Here is a 10,975-nt window from a genome sequence, read left to right on the forward strand (position 1 = left end):
CATCTGCTCGCAAGAATAGCTATAACCCTCAGAAGCCTACTGGCATGTTCTCATTCATTTTGCAGAGAAACTGGGCGCGGCGTTAAAGTTACATACAACTGGTCTGGTCAGTTTCTTGGCTAACAGAAAATGTGTGTGTGTGTGTGTGTGTGTGTGTGTGTGTGTGTGTGTGTGTAGGTGCTCACTTACAAACAATTTTTTAAAAACTTGTTCTAGTGTCACTGGCAATGACTTCCTGCCATTTTTATTTATTTATTTGTTTAAAGATTTTATTTATTTACTTGAGAGAGATCGAGAAAGAACACTAGAGAGCACGAGCAGAGTGGAGGGACACAGAGGGGGAAGCAGGCTCCCCACTGAGCAGAGAGCCCGATGTGGGGCTCAATCCCAGGACCCTGAGATCATGACCTCAGCCAAAGGCAGAGGCTTAACCCACTGAGCCACCCAGGTGCCCTGACTTCTTGCCATTTTTAGTCCAGCAGCTTCACTTCTAGGAACTTCTAGGAACTTCCCACGAGATGTCCTCACACATGCCCGAAGTCACCTCTGTCGGGACAGTAACCAAAGCACAGCGAGTGATAGCAGAGGCCTGAGAACAACCAAAATATTCCCCACGAGTGACGTGGTTACACAGACTGTGGCCTGGCAGCTCTGTCCAGGTCACCTGCTTTTGAAAATCTCTAAGTTCTTCTTGGGTTCAACTCAAATGATCAAAGAAATAGCAATTCTTGTTAACTGAGGCATCTGTTTGAGGCCAGACCTGACCTGCTGAGTGATTTACAGACGTGATTTCATACAGACTTCTAGCTACCCACAAGGTGCTGCCGTGTGCCCACCTGGAACTGAGGACATTAACTCGGGGAGGCTAAGTAACTAGCCCAAGCAGCCTAGTTAAGAGGTGGGGAAGTCAGGATTTGAACCAAGCTCTGCCCTATCCCAATACTTGTCTAAATGGGCTTGCTTCCACAAATCTAGCAGGTAACTGGGAGCCCGGTGAGGCTTCTGGTTCAAATTCTTCCATTTCTCGGCTTCCTTTTCCTTCCACCAGTTTCCTGAACCCTTGGGGATACAGGGTCTGGGGACAGTGGCCATGCAGCAGTAAGCAAGAACCCAGAAGGCCATGGTGACTGAGCAGGGCTGGGTCTGTGCCTTGGAGATGTTCCAAGGTCCAACTCGAGTCAGACTCGTCCCACAGCGCTCAGCAGGGAGGAGAGCCCATCAACACTGCTGAATCCTCCCGAAGCCAGTGCTCCCAGATGCCCCAGCGGGAGCAGTGACATATCACAGTGCCTCCCTCTGCGCTGCTGGCTCTTGACCTCTCCCCAACCATGGCTGTCACTCTGCCCAAAAGCCGGGTGTCTCTCTGGGTCCAGGAGATGCCTCCATCCCTTCACACTCAGGGGCTTTATGCCTACAGCCCTCCTGGTGTCCCTGGGCCTCTCACCAGACACCTGCGAGTTGTTTTCAGGCTCAACGTCGCTTTACCCAAACATTTTTGTTTGAAACAGCCTGATGCTCCTACCCCAGATCAGTAGTGGAAGGTAAGGCACCTGTCTGGATGGCTCGGCATGTGCCGGGACGGGCACCATCCCTGCCTGGCTCCCAGCTAGACCACACATCATCAAGGGCTGTAGAAGGCTCCTTAGGGCTCCAAGTATCGGGGGGGCATCATGCATGGCCATGTGGTGGACCTGACCCCTAAAACGACAGCTTGACTTAAACTCCACACCATCTGGGGACTCGTTACAGTTTGATGAAACTCATTCCTGGAGACAATCTTTTATCATCCCGGACAGAGGCAGCAGATCGGTACTTCGGATGTTTTTGCAGAAATGGTGCCTCTCACCCAGCCTTGTCTGGTTTTCTGCCACCAAGGGTCAGGAGTGTCGATGCTTCACTTAGAACTTAAAGAAAGCTACATTGTCTGTGCTTATTGAACAGTTTTAACGGGGGCTTTCGAGATGTTTCCAAATTCGTTACTTAAAGATGCTCCCACTCTTTCAAGGGAATCACCAGAAAACGATGCTCCTGTCTACTTCAGTGATTTGAGCAACGGGGCTCGAATGGGAAGAACACACAGGACAGTACAAAGTCCTTGTCACGGTCATCCCTGCCACCAACAAACCATCCCCTGCACAGGGAGCTCTGCTGAGCCACCCCGTGAGGCCAGGTGCTTGTAGTGGGACTTCCTTCCTCCAGTCTCTCTTCCTGAGCTCACGTGACATGCAGACACAAAGTCAGCAAGATGACATGGGTGATGCTGCACACACGCATGCACACATACACGACTTGACTCCCTGCTTCCTTCGCTGTATCACGAGCAAGTCCTCATCACTTTCTGGTGATTCCCTTGAAAGTTTCCAGGAGCGGGGTTGCGTTCCTGTGGAACCAGGAACCCCCTCGCCTACCCACTGGCTCCTAAGCACACGTTTCAGGAGGGCCGGCAGAGACTTAGCCCATCTTCTAGGCAGTGAAACTCCTAGGTCCTGGTGTGAGCCGGAGAACCTGGACTGCTGGGGAGATCTCCTCCACCCTCTGCAGGAACAGATTGCTGTGGTCCCCTCTGTTAATCCACATTCTCTATTTTTCTACTTTCTAGGACTGAGCTTTCCTCTTCCTCCTCTTCTGTCTAATCTGCATCGGATTTGGAGCCAGTAGCCTGAGGTTTAGAACTTCGGGCCCTCAGCCCCTTCCAACAACGTGACTCAAAGAAGTCATCTAGCTTCTCTGAGCTTGTTCCCTCCTAAAAAGACTTGGCTTGAGGGTTGACCTGGAGTCCCCGTCTGTTCCTTCCACACATAATTTATTACATGCTAGCTATGTGCCACGCACCATTCCAGCCTCTAAGCTCATGGGCATTGGATATAAACTTGCCTGAGCCCTTCCCCTAGCTCAGCGCTTTCCAGCAGGCCCACAGATCAGTTTTGGTTTAAATCAGCTCATAAAGCATTAGGGCTAGTGCTTCCTCTGCATGGTCCAAGCCTCTACATTAAAGATCGGAAAACCGAGACCCAAAGAGGCGAAGCAACTTTCGCACATCCTAAAGCTCACCGTTGACAAGCTTGACGTCACCACCACATGTCCTGACTCTCTAAGCCTGGTGCTTTCCCCATTTTTGCCCACTGCCTTGCCTGCTAAATGGACAATGCTAACTTCTTCCAGGGTCACACCTAGATTATATTTCACTCTCCCTTCCAGTGGGATGGCTTTAGTCAAAAGAATGGCAGCATGAATGATGTGGAACAACTCCCATGCTCGGGCCATAAAAACCTTCCATATGAGCCCTTTGTGTTCTTCTGCCTTCTGTCAGTTTAATGCAGATGAGCACGGAAGCCACACGTTGCAAATAGCAGAGCAAGAAAGTGGAAGGGGCCTGGGTCCTCATCACTGCTTGGAGGGGATCCCCTGTTTGGGATCTTATATGAGTGAGAAATACACATCTGTTGTGTTTGAGCCATGATTCACATTTGGGTTTGTGTGTTACAGCAGCTCAGCGTGTATTACACCTTAACCATAAGACTCACCTATGTAAAGAGTTAGTAAAAACAAATGATCCTCAGTGTCAATGTGAAGTGCTATCAGAACCTATGCCTGGCCTCCATCTTCTTGACACATAGGACTCTGGGCACGTTGAGCACGTAGCCAAAAGTAAATATTTAGATGGAAGTTTGAAACGTTTCTCGCCTAAAATGTTTGGTTAGTTTTACTGGAAAGATGAAAGGAAGGAACAAACGGCAGCGTGGGGAGGGGCAGAGCCTACACTCTGAAATGGGTCTGCCCAGATTCACAGATAAGCACCACCACTCATTAGCAGTGACCTTGGGCAAGTTGTCTCACTTCTGTTAATCACTTTGCTCCATGCGTTCTTTGATACTTTCTGTACAAATCCTTTGACCCAGTAGTTCCCTCCTCCAGGAATTTCACCCACAGGTAAACTTGCCTCTATGCCTAACAAAGTCAACCAAAAATATAGTCACTGACACTCTGCTTATAAAAACAGAAAACCAGGGCTCTTGGGTGGCTCAGTAGTTTAAGGGTCTTACTTTGCCTCAGCTCATGATCTCAGGGTCCTGGAATTGAGCCCTGCATTGGGCTCCTTGCTCAGTGGAGGAGCCTGCATCTCCTTCTCCTTCTGCCCGTCCCCCTGCTCGTGTTCTCTCTCTCTCTCTTAAATAAATCAGCAAAATCTTAAAAAAATAAAATAAATAAAGACAAAAGACTGGAAACAATCCACCAGAAAGGGGCTGGTGAAATATGACATGGTGTGCCCATTGCAAAGGAATATTATGCAGCTGTCAAAAAGGAAGACAGCCCCCAAATGTTACAATCTGGAGTGAGCACAAGATGGACAAAATCACAAAAAGTGAACAAAATCAAGACGCATGTGAGACCCTTCCTATCCTGTATACTATGGTTAGGCTCCTGCTGTGTAAAAAAGGAAGGGACATACGTTTGTAAACTTGTACATGTATTGAACAACTCCGGAACAATGCACAAGAAACCATGGCTGCTTCCGGGACAAAGCCTGGCCTCAGAGGTGGACAGGGGTGTGCTTCTGTCCACATAGTCCTTCGTTCTCTTTGAAATTTTTTTACCGTGTCCAGGTGTTTTGGAAGCGCAGTCTTGAAACTCTTTGACTATTAAAAGCACATACACATCCCCAGAACAAATATGAGCACAGCACTCAGTAAGTGTTGCCTTTTTTTTTTTTTTAAAGATGTTATTTATTTATTTATTTGACAGAGCGAGATCACAAGTAGGCAGAGAGGCAGGCAGAGAGAAGGAAGCAGGCTCCCTGCTGAGCAGAGAGCCCAATGCAGAGGACCTGAGATCATGACCTGAGCTGAAGGCAGAGGCTTAACCCACTGAGCCACCCAGGTGCCCCCTGCTTGTTTTGTTTTAAGTGAAAGGACATGTCTGTCTCTGAGGGGACTAGCAAAAGCTGTCTTCAGGAGTCCCATTGCGTGCAGGAGTTATTACTGTGCACAGGTGACAGGAGCCAGGCTCTATGGTCAGGCTACCTGGGCTGCCATCTTAGCATCACTACCTACCAGCTGGGTAACCCTGGGCAAGTGACTTCACCTGCCTGTGCCCCTCAATACAGGGGTCTTTGTGGTGGTACTTGGCTTGAGGACGGAGGGGTAAAAGGCTAGCAGTTTTCCTCAAGAACACCTCCTCAATTTACATTTTCTCAGGAGAAAGCAGCTTAGTTTTTATTTAGCTTATTTTTTAAAAGATTTTGTTAATTATTTGACAGAGTGAGAGAGAGCACAAGCAGGGGGAGCAGCAGAGGGAGAGGAAGAAGCAGGCTCCCAACTGAGCAGGGAGCCTGATGAGGAGCTCAATCCCAGGATCCTGGGATCATGACCTTGACCTGCCCAATGCACTGAGCCACCCAGGCGCCCCCAGCTTAGTTTTTATGACTCAAATTTTATTCCATCCATCACAATTCTTTCTGGCCAGTGTCCATCGAGGAAACAGACCAACAGAACATTTAAAACAAAATGATACTCAGAAGGTCTCGACGTACATTGCAAATACAATAGGAGGAGTGTCAGGGTCTGGGGGGGATACCCCGGGCGTCAACTGGGGGGGGGTGTCCAGCAAGTTACTACACACAAAGCAGCTGTCCGCAGAGAACCACATAAATGGTTTGGCCATCCAGAAGTGATGTCTTCTGTCTTTTACACTGAACAGAATCAGCTGTTCATTATGGATGGGTGTCTTTCTGTTTCATTATGTTTTTGGAAACGGCTGGGGGTTTGGGTTTTTATAGTTTTTCCCATAAGAAATAATGAGACATAGGGCATCAGTTAGTGTCTTCATGCAGAATGCCTGGTTTTAAAGAATGAGTCAGGGGTGTGTGGGTGGTTTATTTGGTTAAGCATCTGCCTTCAGCTCAGGTTGTGATCCCGGGGTCCTGGAATTGAGCCCCACATCAGGCTCCCTGCTCACTGGGGACTCTGCTTCTCCCTCTGCCTCTGCCTCCTTCTCTCTCTCTCTCTCTCTCATGAATAGCTCAATAAAATCTTTAAAAAAAATTTAGAGAATGAATTCCTGATGGTAAGTGAGACATGCTTACATATAAAATACTCAGAAGGGTGGCTGGCCCAGAACAGATGCTTCATATGTGTTAGCTATGACAAGTAGTAGTTAGTGATTTTAAAACATGATGTGCTGATTACAAAACCAAGGCTACAGGGAGGTGAGGTAGGAAACTTGGCTCTCCTGGCCTGCTTGTCAAGAACATTGCCAGCTGCCTAGGAGAAGGCGAAGGGCTAATTACAAGGCTGTCGGAAGTGGTTTGAAATAATTTGATTGTGGGATAATTTTTATAATTTAAAATGATAATTAAAGGGTATGAACTTTTCTTAATCAGTCAGGTGGAGAGCCTTAGCTGTGAGTCTTTCATAGCAGGGGTCTTGTCACCGCCCCCCCCCACTGCCCCACCCACCTTGAGCTCAATCCTGAGTCCCTCCTACAAGCAAACTCCACCCTCTCCTCTATCCAAACCCAAGTTAGCCCTGCTGTGTAGAATCCCAGGTGAGGCTTGTGTTATAAGCCAAGGGATTCAGTTCTGTTTTTTTTTTTTTTTTAAGATTTTATTTATTTATTAGAGAGAGGGAGTGTGCATAAGTAGGGACAAGAGGCAGAGGGAGAGGGAGAAGCAGACCCCCACGGAGCAGGAAGCCCACTGCTGTGGGGCTTGATCCTAGGACCCTGGGATCATGATCTGAGCTGAAAGCAGACGCTTCACCGACTGAGCCACCCAGGTGCCCCTGGGGTTCTTTTGTTTGGTTTGGTTGGTTTTTGGCAACGACAACAAAAATTCACTGCCGGATTATTAGTACCATCTAGCTGGGATACCCCTAAGATTCTTAGAACACTGTTCACACCCTGCTTGCTGAACTAGCGGGAGGAAAAGCCTTCTTCTCTAGATGTTACTGAGAGAGTGAAGACAGCCTACGAGTGTGGGAATCAGCCGCTCGCGCACACTGGCTGGAACGCACACCAGGGCCATAGAACGAGCTCGCCACAGGGCCACGGGGGAGGATGGATCCACCTGAACAATTTCTCTACTCTTCATGCCAGCAATTTTATTTCCAGGGTTTCAGTCAGAATCATCAAGAAAGTACAGAACAACATAGTGAACAAGAACCCATTCTCAGACATATCCAAATGAGCTAATCCAGCTTATACTGTTTTATAACCCCGACAACGCAAGGATAACATCATTTCACGTAGCATAGAATCTGTGCTGTGTGATTTTTTAAAAGATTTTTTAAAAAGATTTTATTTATTTATTTGAGAGAGAGAGAGAGAAGAGAGAGGGAGGGAGAGTATAGAGGGAGAATGAAAGGGAGAAGCAACTCTCCCCTGAGCAAAGAGCCTGACGTGGGGCTCTATCCCAGGACCCTGCGATCACGGCCTGAGCCGAAGGCAGACCCTTAACCAACTGAGCCACTCAGTCATCCCTGGGCTGTGTAATTTCTAATATCTTTTCACTGAACGGACCTATCAGAATTGACATAAGCCGTCCCCTATAGTCGGACATGTTGTTTTTTAGCAGGAAAAGTGGAAAGCAACTTAAATGTCCAATGGGACTGATGAAAGCCATACAATGGTTGGTTCCATGTTTGGTTTTACACACACACACACACACACACACACACACACACAATCAGACTGCACCAAAATGACCAAGGTACTTTGCTCATTAATTTTTTTTCATGTTGGTTGTATTTATTATCAGTGTTTCTACAATAACTATTTATTACTTGAAACATTTTAATTGGTGTTTTCCACTTTCTTCCGCTACCTTGAGAGCCTGGAGAACCCCCAGAAGAGAGTGTGTGTGTGGGCAGGGTACAGACTTCACAGACAAAATGGCAGCATCTGAGGTGAACGCTGAACCTTATGGCCTAGCACTAGAGCAGCCCCCTACGGTCTGCAGAACAGCCCTCTCTGACCCTAAGTCATGAAACTCTGTGAGGGCGAGGAAGAATCCTCAGTCCTGCCAGTTACACATTCCAGACAACAGCCGCCAGCTCCTCACTTGAATCTGAAGAATGGTAAACACATATACGCATCGAGCGTCAGTGAACACATTGTTCGATGACTCTCACAGTTCTGGCAAAAAACAATGACCTAGACTCTGGTATCTCAGCAGTTCTTGGGACTGGGGGAGGGGCAGAGGGAGAGGGAGAAGCAGGCTCCCTGCTGAGCAAGAAGCTGGATGTGGAACTCGATCTCAGGACTCCGGGATCATGACCTGAGCTAAAGGCAGACTCTTAATGACTGAGCCACCCAGGTACCCCAGAGTTCAGAGATTTAAAAAACAAATTCGTGGTGTCTCCGTCTTTTCTGGACAGACTCCAGTAACTCGTCAGAAGCCCCTACTCGTTAGGCCACTCCTAAGACTTCAGGCAAAGCAGCTTTAACTCCGCAACAGGTCTAAGCTCCAATACACAGTCCTCAGTTCAGCCCCGAGAGGTGGCCGCACAGAGCCAGTTTTGGGGACCCCAGAACTGGGGAAGTTTTGGGGAAGGATTTAAGAAAGTGAGGTGGGAAGTTGCTCGGCTTCCCGGTATTCACACCTGAGCCACGAGACGGGGCTCCGAGAGTCATGAACTTCCTGGAAGGAAGGGATTCTACTGGAACTACCAGAAACCAAAATGGCCCCCTCTCCAGGCCACAGGAGAAATCAGATGCATTAACAGAGGCCAGTTCAGGCCAGCATATCACCCTCCTCACGACTAATGCGTTGATTTACACCGTATTCTTACTGGAGGAGTTCTGGGTATCACAGACAATGCAAAACATCTCAAACAATTCCCATTTCCATACAGCTCCCAAGTGTGATGGGACATGCATTTTTCTCACACATATTTGCACACACACACATTTTCACTCACGAAATCACTCTATTCTTAAATAGAGAATCACTCTATTCTTAAATTCCTTTTTTTCTAAAGGAAATCTGGAGAATTCAGTCTGACAGTAAATGTGTTTAACAGCAAATATGCATACATGTGCAAGGTTTCCAATGAGGTCTTAAGACATTCTATGAACCCCGCAGCAAATGTCTTCCGATGCTGTTGGAGGAAGAAACTAGGAAGCTTTCCTGTGGGTTTGTAACGGTGGCATTCGCCAGAACGCCAAAGTTCACCGCACCAGCTTGGCTCAATTCCTTAACTTAATTCACACGAATCCACCTACCTGCCAAATAGAAACCCCCCCTTAGCTGCGGCAAAGAAGAACCAAAGACCAGCTGTGCTAGTTTCGAGAAAGTCCTCCAGTCAAGTTCGTACAGGAAGACACCTACTTGTTTCCGGTTTTGATAGTTGCAGGACCCGAAGGACACCTCCCCGCAGGCACAGGCCTCTCTCAGAGGCAGGGGGAGGTGGCGGTCCCTGCCCCCAACCGGAACAACTGGAAAGTCACACTTCTCTGGAACGCCCCCTCGCCGACCCCCTGGGCGGTCAAAGTGCAGACTCTACCCAGGGGCGCGAGGAGTGGGGCTGCGGCGCTTCCGTGGCACCGATGCCTGGCGGCCTTCTCCAGCCTGGCGCTTTCATTTTCAAATGAATATTCCCGAACCTCGGGAGAGCTAGAATGCAGCGTGCTGGCCCGGACAAGGGTGATCCGGTGGGCCATCGGGCGCCAAACCACAGTTTTCTTGCACCTTCTCCCTGGCCCAGGCGAGGAGGCGGAGGGTGATCTGGAGGGGATAGCTCCCTCCCCACGCCCAGCCCCGGCGCCCCCAACTGAGCACCCGCGTGAGGCCCCCAGGTGCACAGTAGTTCCTGGGACTCGGCCCAGGCGCGCTCTTACTTTCTCCTGCGCCGTGGGCGCGGGGCTCATCCCCCCCGACGGCCGGGCTCCCCACCTCGGGGACACTACCAGGTACCGCGCCCAGGACGAGGTCGCTCGGAACTCAGGAGGGCACGGCCACCTGGCCCGACGCCGCGCGCCCTGGAACCGGGCAGTTCCGGGGATCCCGCGCCGTCGGTGCATCCCGACTGCGTCGCCCCCGACTCGAATCGGCATCTTCCTTACCCGGGAGTCCCTCGGCGCCGCTGCACCCTCCGACAGAACCCTCCTTACAGGTAACCAACACCACTCCGCGCCACCCGCTGCTGCCACACCGCACTCACCCGCTCCGCGCGGCAGGAGCACGGCACCCAGCAGCTGGACCCCCAGCAGCGCGATTGCGACCCAGCAGTTCTGGACGGCCATGGCTCCGGGGTGCCTCGGCCTCGGTGGGGGAAATCGGCTGTGGCCGGTGGCTCGGAACGGCGGCCCTGGGCGCCCGAGCCTGGCACCGGCTGCGCAGCGCTCCGCCCCGGCTAGCTCACCTGCGTGCGGGTGCGGCGTCCCGGGCTCCGCCCTGCGCCCGGGAGCCGGGGCTGGCCCGGCCTGTCCCCTCCTCTGTCCCCTCCTCTGTCCCCTCCTCCCCTTCCTGCTGCAGCGCCGGCCCCTCCCTCCTAGGGTGCTGGGACTTGTTGCCACTTTCCCGGGCTAGTCTTCCCGCCCCGGGCCGAGGGTGAACAACCCTTCTTTTCTACAGGCGCGAACGTCGCCCTCGGGGAAGCCAATCAACTTTCTCTTCACTGTCCCGGCGACAGGAAAGCCCTTGTGAACCCTGTTTTGCAAAGGAATTATATTTGTGGGTCACGCAAGCCCAGATTTCTTATGGTCTCCTGCCCGATTGCGCTGCGGAGACTCTGTCGGCGGCCTCAGGCACTTTACCTGCAGCATGTCTAAAGCTCGCGGCACCCCTTCACGTTACAGAGGAGACGCACTGCCCAAGGCCAGTTAGGAATTTACAGAGAGGCAGGGTTTCACAGCGCAGAAGGGTTTTCCATGATCAGAGCTGCTTTGAAGAAGGAATGAATGAGTGAATGAATGATAGAGGCTGGAAAAGGCCGAGAGAAGAAATCTGAACATGTCCACAAGGGCACCTTCGTTGATT

General features: G+C 50.4%; 1 protein-coding gene across 1 annotated transcript in view; it reads right to left on the bottom strand.

Moving 5' to 3' along the window:
* CDCP1 (CUB domain containing protein 1) overlaps window positions 1-10,441 on the bottom strand; it is a 58,547-nt gene extending 48,106 nt beyond the window's left edge. The window contains exon 1 of the mRNA XM_032317309.1: window positions 10,158-10,441. Within this exon, the coding sequence (XP_032173200.1) occupies window positions 10,158-10,239 (82 nt within the window). The 5' untranslated portion in view covers window positions 10,240-10,441. The remainder of the gene's footprint in view (window positions 1-10,157) is intronic.
* Between the last annotated feature and the right edge of the window lie 534 nt (window positions 10,442-10,975).

The sequence above is a fragment of the Mustela erminea genome, chromosome 1 (assembly GCF_009829155.1).
Source record: "Mustela erminea isolate mMusErm1 chromosome 1, mMusErm1.Pri, whole genome shotgun sequence".
Lineage (NCBI taxonomy): Eukaryota > Metazoa > Chordata > Mammalia > Carnivora > Mustelidae > Mustela > Mustela erminea.